Source organism: Lycorma delicatula, chromosome 1, assembly GCF_047948215.1.
Source record: "Lycorma delicatula isolate Av1 chromosome 1, ASM4794821v1, whole genome shotgun sequence".
In the NCBI taxonomy this organism is placed as follows: Eukaryota; Metazoa; Arthropoda; class Insecta; order Hemiptera; family Fulgoridae; genus Lycorma; species Lycorma delicatula.
In genome coordinates, this window is record NC_134455.1 from 34,015,323 (window position 1) to 34,031,071 (window position 15,749).

Genomic DNA, 15,749 nt, shown 5'->3' on the forward strand with positions numbered 1-15,749 from the left:
ATTATTTGACGCTGAGTTAATTACTCTAAAGTCACCTGACCAAAAGTTGCCTTCGTCTTCCCACCGAACCTCACTAATTCACATACATATATTTATATATATTTTATATATTTATATATATTTTATATATTTATATATATTTTATATATTTATATATATATAAAATATATATTTTTGTCTTATTATTATATTATTGTGTGTGTCTTTCTTATTATTTTGTGATTGGTAACCATATGTATAATGGTATTGTAATTTTTCTGCATATAATTTTTACACATTATTAGTAGTAATTCATTGTATTGCTTATCTTAAAACAGTCATGTTTTATTACCGACATTGAAAAATCACAGTTTTGTTGTGATTAGCCATTCTGAGCCACCTGAATTTCATGAATTGGAATTTATAGCTATATCCTGTATTTTGAGATATGTACTCAACCTTGATGATTAGTTTAGTTTCATTCACTGTCATTTTAAGACTTGTGGTAAAAAACATATTAAATCAGAATTAGAAAATTTACATGTGAAATATGCTAAAACTGTGATTGTAATCTGTGGATTAGGAGAAGTTAGATTGGAAACTGTTTACTCACCGGGCTGGTCTAGTGGTGAATGCGACTTCCCAAATCAGCTGATTTGGAAGTCGAGAGTTCCAGCGTTCAAGTCCTAGTAAAACCAGTTATTTTTACACGGATTTGAATACTAGATCGTGGATACCGGTGTTCTTTGGTGGTTGGGCTTCAATTAACCTCACATCTCAGGAATGATCGAACTGAGAATGTACAAGACTACACTTCATTTATACTCATACATATCATCCTCTGAAGTATTATCTAAATGGTAGTTACCGGAGGCTAAACAGGAAAAAGAAAGACTGGAAACTGAATTTTAAAATCTTTAAAGAAAAGTTTTCAAAATCTTTATCACCATAAATATCATCTTTATTTCATCTTCACTTTTAGATTCAGCAGTATAGCAACATCACTTTCTAAACATACTTTGTTACCATCTAAATGAAAGCTAGGGTCCACCATTTTTAGACACACATAAAAACACAAGAAACACTTAAAAACATAAACAAACCTGTACATATATAAGTTATTTTGACATAAATAAAATATACCTTTATACTGAATTTTCTCTATTGCAGTTATGTTTTATTTATATATATATGTTAAAACAATGATGTAAACTTATTAAAAAATTTATTGAACTCATGATAAATTGAAACATCTGTTAAATATGAACAAAATACTAAAACGTGAACAGTAAACAGCAGCTTGAAATTGAATTACATGTGATAGTTGGGATATTTCACTTTTAATTGGTATTACTGTGGTTATTGGGGTCATTTGTGACTTTATAGGGCCATGTGTATTGGTCATATTCTAGTGTTATTTAATAGCAAGAAGAGAACTAAACTAAAATAAGAGATAGGGGACAGAAAATTGGGAAAGATTACTTCAGGATCAGAACAGGCTATTCTGTTCGTTTTGCATTGAAAGAGGATTTCTTCCATGATTCTTCCTCCCCAGCATTTCATGACTAAAGTAGCATTGTCCGGATCTGATCCACCTTATGAAGATCAAGAAACTCAGAAAATGGATAGTATATTTTAGCTATTATGTTAAAATGTGCTACTAAACTCTGGCAGAATTATTTATTTATTTGAAGAATATCTCTGATGTCTGTGGAAATGGATAGTGTGTGAAGTTACGTGACTAAAATACTCGTATATTTAAATCTTGTGTGAAATGTATATTTTTCTAGTTAGTCAATTGTAAGGAGAACTTACATTATTGGAGTGTACTGTGATTGATTTTTCTACATTTTCATTTCTGGTTGAGGAAGATCTTTTTTATACGGTTTGTTCTATTTTCTCCTATGCTTTAGTTCAATTGGAGGTTATAATGTAAGAATAAAAATCCCTGTCAATTTTCAGTATTTACTGTTCAAAAAATATGGCAAGACTACATTTATTGACAGGTTTTATATTGGTAAAGAGTGATTTGTAGTTTTTCTCATTCATTTAAGAATAATTTGGCTGATGAGTGTAAGAGATTCTATAGTTTAAATAGGCATATTTCATGAGGTTATTGGGCAGAATTATGAAAATTTTGTATTAAAAAAGTTTTATAATTTCTTCAAAACTATAAGAATTCAAACAAATTTTCTTTAGGTTGACACGCATTGGTTGCTTTGATGAAATTATTCCTTTAATTTGGAATAGTTATGTACTGACATTTTTTGAACTAAACTTAAAAGTGGTCTTTTAATTTTGTGAAAATTACTGTTATTTAAGTTTAAATTTGGAACAAATTTTCCAGACAAGCTTGCTAGCATGTGAACCAGTTGCTAGCATTGTTTGTTGCAATAAGTAGCCTTGATGTCATCCAACAATTGGGAGTAGTATGCTGAATTTACTGTCCTTTGTTTGTGCTGGAAACCATTCAGCCAGCAGCACACTTTTTGAGGCCCAAACACAGTTACCAGAACTTTAACAGCTGACAAGCATTTCTTGGCCACGATTGTTGCCTTCTCACCACTTTTCCATCACTCTATACTTGTTGGCTTTCTGGGGTGTAGTGGTGGGCCCATGTTTTGTCGCAGGTCACAATATGTTCTAAAATGCCTCTCCTGCATCAAAGCAAATCAGAAGATCCTGAATCACTTCTGAAAGACGTGTCTTTCCAGACATTTCTCTGTACCTCAGGAAGAGATGTGGATGAGATTCACCTCGCCAACACTACTGTATCCAAGAGTACTTGACAAGATTGTATGTGCACTCTGAATACTTTTACCCACCTGTGATGCAATTTCAACGACAGTTATGCCGTGGTCACCTTTCACAAGGTCACGAATGGCCTCAATGTTGTCATCATTGATGCTGGTTCGCAGATGACATCTGTGGCTTTTGTTCTCCACTGCATCATGGCCACTTCAAAATTTTTTGGCCCAATTGAACATTTGAATTTTTGACAGGGTAGTATCTCTGAACTGTGCCTGGAGTTGAATCAGAATTTCAGAGGATTTTGTTACCTTTTTTGGCAAGAAATCTGATTATAATTTGTTGCACAATGGACAATGGTATCTCCTGCACAGACATTCTGCTATTGACATGGGAACATAATCTATAGGTGGCTGGCTGGTTGTTCCCCTCCACACCTATCCAGTTAACTACCTATAGAGCCTGACCGCATTCATGCCTCAATCCATGTGGCAAAATTTCAGTTTATATTTGAATGATTCTTATATAATTTTTTGTTAAAAGAATGTTTCTTGTAGCTATAACTCTGTAATAAGTGTGCCCACTAATAAAATATGTGTACTGAATAAAATGGAAATTTGAAAATTAAAAACCTCCTATATCATGCATATGTTTCATGTATCATATGCTTGTGCATTCACATCCTTTCTTACATGCAGGTGTAAGTTTTTTTTTTAGCTTGATTGTTGTGAGTAGAAATTAGAATTATTATTATTATTGGAATCATATTTTAATTGATTTTCTGCATATTTGTGGTTGATTAAGATCTCTTTCTATACTGTATTAGGTGATGAGGTGATTCGTCCATATACCCCCGTACCAATATTTCCAGTCACAACACTTCCACCTGGTGACTGGAAAAATACTGATGAGGGCGTGAATCTGTTGGTCAAGACTTATCCATTGGGTCACATGAGTTCCTGGCTTTGTAGCCGACGTCCTGGAAGCACTGTGTTCATAAGCAATCCTAAAGGCACATTCCGTACTAGTGTACTTAATAATGCGACTGAAATTTATCTGTTTGCTGCTGGAAGTGGTCTTACACCGATGTTATCAGTGTTAGTTTGGGTACTGCAGTCTACAAGGCATGTATCTCATTAAAAAAAAATTTGTTTAGTGCTATTATTATAACTATAATTTTTTGTTATTTTAATAAAAACTAGTAGTACTAGTTTGCACTTGTGTTTGCACTTATCAAAACTAGATTGTGTTTGCACTTGTTTTTCTATTTAAGAAACCTAATTAGGAAAATTTAAGTTTGATAACTTTGCTTATTTGGTTGTCTCCTATACTTTTTGTCATTATTCTTGTCATAGAAGTTTCTGTTCTATGACATGAGTTATTTAATGCAGTTATATAAAATGTGGGTTTTTAAGTTGTCTGTGCCTAATAGGAATGCATACATAAATTATTTATGTCTGTCAGTACTTCTTGGATTGTCATAATATATATATATATATACATGAGGTGCTACCCTAAAGTTCGGGGAATTTTACCATAAAAATAAAATAGCTTACCATAACTTATAATTTCCACAGTCTCCTTCAAAGTAATCCCCTTGGGTATTGATACAGTGATCTCAGCGTTTTTCCCATGAACTTGGCGACTTCCACTGCGAACTGCTGCTTAGTTTCAGGGTCATACCCGTACACCCATATCTCATCACTGGTTATGATGTTGGAGATGAAGTTAGGGTCATCTCTTGCTGAATTTTTCAATTCACTACAGACAGCTACGCAATTTTGTTTCTGGTCGCTGTTCAACAGTCGGTATGAATTTTGCACCAATGCGTCTCATGTTCAAATTCTCTGACAAGATGTGTTGCACGGACCCATATGACATTTGTATGATTGCACAAACATCATTGATTGTTTGTCTACGATCTGCAACAATAGTCTCTCGCACTTTCATGATGTTTTCCGGTGTTGCGCATGTTGGTGGTCTTCCTGAACGCTCATCGTCGACTGTCGTTTGTCCATCTTTGAATCGTTTGTACCACAAAAAAGTTTTACTTTTACTTATAGCATTGTCACCAAATGCTTCCACAAGTATGCGATGGGTTTCAGGTTTTGGCTTGCAGGTTTTTTTAAGCATGAACAAAATTTGATGCAGGTTCTTTGTTCTTTAAAATCTGCCATTTAGAACTTTGCCGAAGCAGTAAAGCACAACCACACAAAAGTCAACAATGCAGCCTCTCACCGTCACAGTTGTTGGAACACTGATTCACAGAGAGTACTGTTAGCCACATCTAGCGGCAGCAGGTCGTACCAGCAATGATTCGCATGCGAAATTCAAATTCCCCGAACTTTTTGGTAGCACCTCGTGTATATATATATATATATATATATATATATATATATATTATATGTATAATTATGTATTATATATATATTACATATATATTTATTATATTTATATATATTTGCCTTAGGTCTGCTTGTTCTGTAATAAAGGCAAGATTTTATTATTTTACAAATTTTTATCATGTGGAAGATTCCATAATATAAAGTATTAATACAATGAAATTCAATCATTAATGATAAAATGTATCTCAATCTTTTAAAAAGATTACTGAATTGATCTAACATCTTGATTAACTAAAGGTTTACTGGTCTGAATATTTCCTCTACAAATAAGATAGATTGAAATCATTGCTAGGATGTTGATTTTGAACATTATTATTTTAATTTAACATTCTAATAATGAAACATTTTACTTTAAAGTATGAAAATGCAATTGTAATGGAACTTTTCTATAACTGAAACTATTGGGTGTCAAAAAAATATCCACTTAGATATGTTTAAAGATTAACTTGATTAATGCTAATAAAGTTGTAAAAAAATTAAATGTTCACCATAGCTTAACCACTTTGATAGTAGGAAACTTTGTTTATACTAAAGTAATAAAAAGAAATTACAATGCACTAAAAAGTAATATTAAAATTATAATAAATAGACTTTTACATTTTCCAATGCATTTAACAGAATATTCAACAATGTATTTGATGGCGATTAATCTAATAAGTAAATAAATAATTTTCATCTCTACTGCTTTTATCCTTTGTATTCTATGTTCAACAAGCAAAAAGGCTTGCTTAGCTAAAGTTTTTTTGATACAATAATGTAATAATAGAAAGTTTTCACAATGGTACAGTTTCTTTGTATCTAAATTCAGCAAGGAAAAATAGCTTACTTTTCCATCCTCCTATATCATTATCAGTGTATCAGTATCACTGGCCTGCATGAACTTGATTCCATTGATAGTTACATCATGATTTTAAATGTTCACCAGGTGATGCTGTGAATTAATTTTCTCCTGACAATCTTATCCCTTTCTGAATTTGAGATTGAATAATTCTATTTTAAATTAAAAAATAAAGAGCTTATTTATAAATCACTCATGAACACTGTGGTTAACCTCATTATCAGAAACAGTTTATTTTCTTTGTCTCATTTTTCCATTTAACTTTTCACAGACTACTGTGTCATATCTTATAATATTTTTGTTTTGCTGCAGTGTTTCTTTAAAATTGTTTAAAAGAAATTTGTGTTTTTATCCCCTTTATTATCTTTTTTCTAGTGTTTTTTTGTTAGTTTTAGTCTTTTATCAAATATGAAAAATCAAAATAACATTGGCTACTAAATTTTTATTAAAAAAGAGTTTGAAAGTATTTTAAAAAAATAATAAAAAAAAGTTTAAACTTCTGCAGTCGGTGTATTACTGAATAATTCATCAGATTACATCAATCACATGCAAAATATTAAAAAAAGTGATACAAATAGGTATAATACTGTTGCTGCAGTATTCATGCTAATTATGTCAAGGTAACATAAAATCCAAACACACTGAAAGCTAACTGATTAGGATTAGGGGTCTGGGGCCTTTCTGTACCATGTAGGCATTTTTATTACTATTTTGGCTCTTTCTGATACCTGTCATGGATAGGAACCAATCTGTGAACAACAAGAAGATGCCAGCATGGTGTCAAAGATGGAATCAGGGCATATGATTCAATGAATGGCATTGTCCAACAAAAATAAATAAAATATAAGAAAAGAAGCAAGAGATGGCTGACCCACAAAGGGTCATTTCTGTTCAACCGGGCTAGTTTGAACATTATTTAACAACTATCATATGTAATATGAGAGATTTTTTTTTCAAGGTCCGATTGGTCACGAAATTAAAACCACAGTGAAAATAAAAAATTTTTTATTTGTAACAAGTACTTAAATAGTTATGCTATCTCTCTACATAGTCGCCATTCCGATTTAGGCATTTGTCGTAGCGTGGTACCATCTTTCCAATACCCTCGTCATAGAACAGAGCCGCCTATGTTTTCACTCATGTTTCTACACTGGTCTGCAGCTCGATGTCTGTGCCAAAATGTTGTCCTCCTAGCCAGCGTTTCATGTGAGCAAAGAGGTGAAAATCGGTTGGAGTCAAGTCTGGGCCGTATGCTGGGTGATCAAACACTTCCCAACAAAAACGCTGCAGGAGCTTCTTTGTTACAGCTGCAGTATGCGACCGAGCATTGTCATAGAGAAAGACAATGCCTGATGACAACATTCCTCTCTGCTTATCCTGAATTGCCCTTTGTAGACTAAGAGTCACGCAGTATGAGGTTGCAGTGATGGTCGTGCCACGTTGCATGAATTCCACCAAGAGAACAACATTCCGATCCCAGAACACAGTAGCCATACACTTTCTGCTAGAGAAGGTTTGCTTGAACTTCTGTGGTTTACTGGGAGAATGAGAATGCATCCACTGTTTAGATTGTTCTTTTGTTTCTTCAGTTTCGAAATGGATCCATGTCTCGTCCCCTGTGACAATTTTGTTCAAAAAATCTCCTTCATTGTGATAGCGCTGGAGAAACGTTAGGGAGGCATCCATTCTCATTGTTTTGTGAAGGTCGGACAGCATCTTGGGAACCCATCTCGCACACAGTTTGCGGTTCTGAAGTCTCTCACTCACAATGATGTAGAGAGCTGACCTTGAAATTTCAGGAAACGAATCACTCAATACAGTAGTTTTGAACTGATGACTTTCTCGAATTGCCTCATCCACTCGCTTAACAAGATCATCGGTTGACACTCGCTTCCTTCCCTGACCGCCTGCATCATGAACATCTGTATGTCAAGCTTTAAAGTTCCTGCACCATTGTCACTCATTGAAATTTCACCATACACATTACTTATTTGTCTATGAATTTCAGCTGTATTACACTTCTCAGCCTGAAGAAATCAAATTACCGCATGCACTTCACACTTGACGGGGGATGCTATTGTAGTAGACTTGTTTACGTGCTAGCTGCATGTTCAGAACTAAACAAAGTAATGCGGCATGATTGAAGACCATACTAGAGACGCTGCACAACACATATACGCAAAGGTTCATCCGATTTTTGCGTGGGTTTTTATTTCACGACTGGTCGGACCTTGAAAAAAAAATAATCCTCGTATAGTTTACGATAGATTCTATTTATTTCTAAAGTATCTCATCTCAGAATTTACTTTCAAAAAAACATTCCAAAATGAAATTAAATAGCCTATTTTATATTGAATTACAATTTTAAAATTTTTGTGTTGCTAGAAAAAAAGATAAAATGTATTGCCAAATTATTTATAGCATGCCTAAAAGAAAGAAAGAATTATCTCCTATCATTGTAAAGTTAATTTTCTTCATTCAAACAACAGCTATTCTTCAGTACATATTTTCTATTATCTTTGCTTTAAAAAGGTAAATAGTCTTTGAATAAGTTTTGTTCTTTATTAAAGGTCTTGAAGCAGTAGGACTTATAATTTATTTCACATTAGGAAGGTTTAGTTGTATTGTCTCATAAACTAGTTATGAACTGAAATTACAAGAGTTCATTCAGAGTGATCAGAATGTAAATTGTTCATTTGCAATATCTGTATTGAACAATGCAGAATTCCCTCTGGACTGAAAGGGTATGACACAATACGGGCTGTCCAGAAAGTAACTTAAGTTTTGAAAAAAAATAAATTTTATTATATACATCTGAAAGGGACAATCTTAAAGTATTTTTCTACATAGTCGCCATTTAAATTGAGGCACATCATAACGATGCACAAGCTTTTCAATTCCTTCTTTGTAGAAATCTGCTGCTTAGATTTTTGGCACCCATCTTGCACAAAATTTGTGATAATCAAACTTCCCCAAAATTAAGTTTTTGGGGAAATGAAGTGAGAGTTCCGTAATCGTAATGCTGTGATTTTCACAAATTTTATTGTTGATTTTCATCATCAGTCTTAAGGCTAGTCCGACCACTGCAGTCCTCATCATGAACATTCATGCTGTCATTTTTAAACTGAGTGCACCACTGCCTTACTCCCCCTTCCTTCATTATTCCATCTCTGTACATCTCACAAAGTTGCCGATGAATTTCAGTTTGTTTGAGGTTTTTTGCCAGTAAAAACCTAATCACTGAATTTACCTCACAACTCGCAGGATTTTCTATTGATGCGCACATTTTAATAATTCACAATGAACAAAGTAGAAAAATCACAGTCCACATGCTACAACAGCTTGATGCGTACTGAGTGTAGAAATGTTTTGACACCAAGATGGTGACTCTATCCCCATCCATCTCCATGTTAGCCACAAACGTAAGTTACTTTCTGGACTGCCCTCTTATATAAAATATCACTAGTCAGTTAGAAAGAATGAATTTTTACTTCATTCATGAAAGATACTTTTTGTATAATCATTAAACTGATAATTCCATTTTAGTTTTAGTTATCTTCTGTTTCTTCTTCCGTTTAGAAACTATTACCTCTATGGGTCATGTGGTTCTAGATTCCATAAACACAATCTAGCACATTTCCTATTGTTTCTAATAGAAGAGATTCTGATGGTTAATACCTAATTGTGCAAAGATTCCTGTTTTAACTTATATGGAAGTATTTGATGTAAAATACTTCTTGTCAATAATTATGCTGAAATTTAACTTTAAGATTATTGCTAAATATAATGATCCTATTCCATTTTGAAATTCATAAATTTAGTGAAATGTTTAATGATTTAGATACCAGATTAATTTTTTACTGTTGAAATTTGAGATAACTGAAAATTTTTGACAAGTTTTGGTAATCTAAAACAGGTTCATACGTCAAAAAGAAATATTTGTATACACCTTGATCAAATAGTAGTACTAAGGTCATGTAATAATAATTATAAATGGTTGAATACGTAAAAAATACAAAAATTCTTTTGAAATAATATTTTTAAAATAGGATTATTATGTAGTTTATAAAATTTATTTCAGGCCAAGTAATAAACAAAGAAAGTTTTGTCTTAAAAAAGTGGCTCTTGTGTACATAGTTTAACTCTACCCCGTAATTTTAATTGTTCTATTTTTGTCCTTCCTTATACTTTTAAAATGTTTAGAAGAAACCCAAATTCAATTAGATTTTTTTCCTAATAAATTTTAATAAAATGCAAAAATTTTAAATTTAAAAAATAAACAATAGTTACCATTCAAAAAATTGGTTTAGTAATCTCCTTTTTGAATTATCAAATTCCAGTTCAAGAGATTTAAAATGACATTGAGTTGATCTTAAGTGGTTGTAATATAGTAACAATTATTTTTCTACTATTCTTTTTTTTTAATTAAGTTAAAAACTGCTTTATTAGTTTGCATACTTTATATATTGTGATTTTGAGTACTTCTGTCAGTAGAAAACAACTCATGAAAATCTGAAACTTAATGGCTCAGATTATTGTTGATTTGAATTGAGTATTATATAACTATTATTATTGTTTATTTGTACATTTATATATATTTTTTGTTTATTAGTGATAAGGTGGTGAAGTTACTGTTTTTTAATAAAACTAAGAAAGATATTATTTGGGAAAGAGAACTGGAAGATTTGGCCTCTGAAAATAGCAGGTAAGGGAATTATTCAATTTTTAAATTCTATAGAAATTACCTCAAGAAAAAAAAGTAGTAACGCCCCTCATTATGCAGAAGAGAAAATATATTAGAATAAAATTATTGCATTTGATAACATCCAATATAAATCTCATTTCTTTGCTGAAAACTTATTTTACAATTATTAAATATTAACATTGGTTTGCATTTTGACATTATCACAAATGTTATGTTTCGCTTAAAAGAATTATGTTAGAAAAAGATCCTATGAATTATCCGTGAAGCAAATTTTATGCTCATGATTTGTCAGGAGTTAAATTGAAACTTAGTAACCTACTATACAGTGTGTCCATAAAATAAAAGTGGAGTTTTAAATGGTTGTAGCATCGAAATAAAGCGTTGTAATAAACTGTATGTTAAACTAAAGAGAAGCGCTCCAAGTTTCTTACCTGTTCAGTACACTTTGATGTATGCTCCGTTAGTTGCCCTGCAGACATCAAGGCTATATTCAGTCTCTTGTCATACAGGGCTGAGAGTATACAGCATGATAGAAGAAACAGCTTTAGTGGTCCTTTCTTTTAAATGGTCTAGATTTAGAACTTGAATGAAATGCATTTGTGTTTTTATATAACCCCAAAAATAGAAATCCAAGAGAGTAAGGTCTGCCAATCCACCCTTCTCATCTGACCCATTACTGAGGAAAAGTTTCTTTAAAACAGTCCTACACAATTGCAGCAAGTTGTGGAGGAGGAAAATAGAATTCTCCAGTATTTGGGGTGCTGCATACACTTCTAACATATCCAGTAAAATTTTCCCGATTATCACATTCTCTTAGCAAAAAATAGGGACCAATAACTCTGTTTTGCCCAGTAGTGCACCACACTTTCGCACTTTTTCAGTTATGCTGATGTTCAGTAACATCATGTGGCGGTTTAGTACCCTATTACGAACATTGTGCTTTTGTACTGATCCAAAAATATGAAACATTGCTTTATCACAAAAAATGAACTGATTTTAAAAAATCATCATCCTGCTCTAACCTATCCAGAATGTCTACAACAAAATTAAATTGTTTCACTTGTCGTGTGGGTAAAGTTGTTGTAATGCCTAAATTTTGTGTGCAGTGGAACATCTTTTAAACACATTGTGAACAGTTGTTTTAGGAATGCCTAACTCCTTAGAATACTTCTGCACAAATTTCTTTGGGCTATGCAAGAAACTTGTTCCCACTGCTTCAATCTTTTCATCAGACACTGGTTGCCATCCTGGACATGTTTGCTTCAGTAAGCTGCCTGTTTCTTTGAGTTGTTTGTCCCACCGTCGAATGTTATTCTCATGTGGGAGGGGGGTTTCATTATACACATGGCAGTATTCATGCCTAACACGTGTAACTGACTCACACTTTGAACCTTCCTCTGCATCGCAAACATGATAACTAATGTGCATGTGCTGCTTGGGTGTACTGAAAATGCAACGTGCATGCACTAGCTTTTTCTCGCATAAACTTGGGAGTGTTTCTCTTTCATTTAACATACAATTCATCCCTCTACAATGCTTTGTCCCGAAGCTATAACCTTTTAAAACCTCACTATTATTTTATGGACACACAGTATATATTTCTGAAAAAAATCAGTCTCTTTGTAAACTACGAATGTAGATTTATTGTATCTTAACTTATTTGGTACAGTTCTGTAAATTACATGTGCACCTGTTAGATGGAGATGTATAAATAATGCTGTTATGGCGCTATTTAGATTAAGCACTACTGGGAAACTACATATTTGTTTAAGTACAGAATATCTAAATATTATAATTGGCTTAAAATATTCAATATGGAAGTTCAAGTTCAGAAGTAGTTTTCAATGTAAATTTTACATATTATTACTGAACTCTTAAAAAAATATATATATGTGTATATATTTAAAAAATTCACAACATACTGACCACTGTGCTAAATAACCTAAAATTACCACCAAATATTGTAACAGAACCTAAAAAACTAATACCATCAGTTGATAAAACTTTTTTACCAACTGATGATGCAGGATCCCGTGAACTCTCCTTTGGTTTTTAGGTTCTATTACTGTGTTTGGTAGTTATTTTGTTGTTTTATGTATATATTATTAGTTTCAATTAATATTTGTTCATTTTTGCTTGTCAGTCTTAACGTAAATAAAATATGTTAAATAGTATTGGTAAAATAAAATATTCTTAAAATAAAATTCAAGATCAAAATAAAAAAGATTTTTTGTAAACTTTTTTTATCTTTAAAATCTGTATAAATGCAATTTGTCCGTGGTACCTGTTGGGGACCAGACATTATATGAGGTGTGATTGGAAAGTTTTAAGACAGGTACCGTCACTGCTCAGTAAGAGGAGGTAAGTTGCCTGTGGGTGTGGAAGGGGAAGCTTGGTATGTCCTTGAAATGTCCTGAAAAGTTAGCTAAGATATCTTTGTTCAGTAGAAAGTGGCATCCTAGTGAGTAAAGAAGTGTTTTCAGTTCTCAGCGGATTATTGATTTTGCTAAATGGATGAAAAACAGAACAAGTTTGTGTCAAATTTTGTTTGAAAACCGGAAAATTAGCTTTGGAGATTTATGAATTCTAAAACAGCTTTTGAGGATAAATGTCTGAACCAGTTTGTTTTTATTTGATTCAACAGATTCAAAAATTACCCCTGGTCAAGCTGGTCTTTCACTTCAAAAACCAATAAAAACATTGTGTAAGTTCACAATTTAGTGTGCTCTGGCTGTAAAGTTGGGAGATGGCTTATGAACTGAATTTAAGTCTCCATGTGGTTCAGTCCAGTTTAACTGAAGATTTGGATGTGTGTTAAGTGTATGAAATATATCCCGAAATTTATTGTCAGACCAGCAAAAACAATACTGACTTGAACCCAAGAACTGATTAATCGGGTTGAAACTAACCCAGATTTGTTTAATGAGGTAATTACAGGCTACAAATCATGGGTTTTTGGGTGCGACCCAGAAACAAAGGCACAATCAGCACAGTGGAAGGTCCAAGTTCACCATGACTGAAGAAAGTGTGATGAAGTTGGTCAAATGTGAAAACAAAATGTTGGTGGTTTCCTTTGATTGTACTGGTATTATGCATCATGAATTTTACCATGGGGGGCAGATAGTAACCAGGAATACTATAATACTATAAAAGTGTCCTTCAACATTTGAATGAAAATGTGTAGAAAAAAAGGCGTGCAATCTTTTGAAATTACAAGCCCAGTCTTAAAACTTTCCAATCACAACTTGTAAATATGAAACTGGTATTTGTTCTGTATTTTTTAATGATAGTTACTTAGAACTGTAAGCAGAAAAAATGTAAGTATTAGCATAAACGATTTAATAAGTATAAGGCAAATGCAAAATAAAATTTGTGATGTTATTTTATAAATCCTTTTTGAATCAATTTCAGATTTGTAACTAAAAAAAAAAATTGAAATTTTTTTTTTATTACATCATACATAGTAATTCTTGCATGTACTCTAAAAACTTTATTCTCCAGAAGGTGCTCGTTTTTATTTTCCATATAATCATATTTTGTTTAATATACATTCATTTAATGTTGAAATTTTTTATAAATCAACTATGAATATTAAGTGATGGATGATTCTAGTATATTATTACAAGACATCTGTTGTGATTAACTCATTTTAACATCCTACAGCTAATCGTTTTTGAGTTATGTGAGATACATACGTACGTGTGTACAAATGTCATGCTGAAACTGGTCAAAATGGATATTTTCGTGAAATCTAAAAACCAAAATTTTTCGCGATCACAATACTTCTTTTACTTTGTACAAGAAAGTAAAAAGGAAGTGTTAGGGTGTACAAATGTAGTTAAATTAAACAAAAACAAAATGATTAAAATAGTTTTGAAATTGGATGGAAGAGATAAATCAAGGAAGTTAATTCAAAATATATTGTACGAGGGTTATTTTTTTTTAAGGTCTGATCGGTCATGAAATAAAAACCCACGCAAAAATTGGATGAACATTTGCGTTGGGCAGCGTCTCTAATATGGCCTTCAATCATGCCGCATCACTTCGTTTAGTTCTGAACACGCAGCTAGCACGTAAACATGTCTACAATAATAGATCTCCCGCCCAAGTGTGAAGTGCGTGCGGTAATTCGATTTCTTCAGGCTGAGGGATTTAATGCAGCTGAAATTCATCAAGTAATGTGTACGGTGAAACTTCAATGAGTGACAGCAAAGTATGACAATGGTGCAGGAACTTTAAAGCAGGACGTACAAATGTTCATGATGCAGGCGGTCAGGGAAGGAAGCGCGTGTCAACCGATGATCTTGTTAAGCGAGTGGATGAGGCAATTCGAGAAAGTCATCAGTTCAAAACTACTGTATTGAGTGATTCGCTTCCTGAAATTTCAAGGTCAGCTCTCTACACCATTGTGAGTGAGAGACTTCAGTACCGCAAACTGTGTGCGAGATGGGTTCCCAAGATGCTGTCCGACCTTCACAAAACAATGAGAATGGATGCCTCCCTAACGTTTCTCCAGCGCTATCACAATGAAGGAGGTTTTTTGAACAAAATTGTCACAGGGGACGAGACATGGATCCATTTCGAAACTGAAGAAACAAAAGAACAATCTAAACAGCGGATGCATTCTCATTCTCCCAGTAAACCACAGAAGTTCAAGCAAACCTTCTCTAGCAGAAAGTGTATGGCTACTGTGTTCTGGGATCGGAATGTTGTTCTCTTGGTGGAATTCATGCAACGTGGCACGACCATCACTGCAACCTCATACTGCGTGACTCTTAGTCTACGAAGGGCAATTCAGAATAAGCAAAGAGGAATGTTGTCATCAGGCATTGTCTTTCTCTATGACAATGCTCGGTCGCACACTGCAGCTGTAACAAAGAAGCTCCTGCAGCGTTTTTGTTGGGAAGTGTTTGATCACCCAGCATACGGCCCAGACTTCTCCAACCGATTTTCACCTCTTTGCTCACATGAAACGCTGGCTAGGAGGACAACATTTTGGCACAGACATCGAGCTGCAAACCAGCGTAGAAACATGACTGAAAACACAGGCGGCTCTGTTCTATGACGAGGGTAT

At 33.3% G+C, this 15,749-nt stretch overlaps 1 protein-coding gene across 4 annotated transcripts in view; it reads left to right on the plus strand.

Annotated features, from left to right (window-relative positions):
- Positions 1–15,749, plus strand: part of LOC142317372 (cytochrome b5 reductase 4-like) — a 101,710-nt gene that overhangs the window by 80,949 nt on the left and 5,012 nt on the right. For all 4 annotated transcript variants that reach the window (XM_075353892.1, XM_075353899.1, XM_075353882.1 and 1 more), the window contains 2 exons: positions 3,554–3,851; positions 10,583–10,675. In XM_075353892.1, the coding sequence (XP_075210007.1) occupies positions 3,554–3,851; positions 10,583–10,675 (391 nt within the window). The remainder of the gene's footprint in view (positions 1–3,553; positions 3,852–10,582; positions 10,676–15,749) is intronic.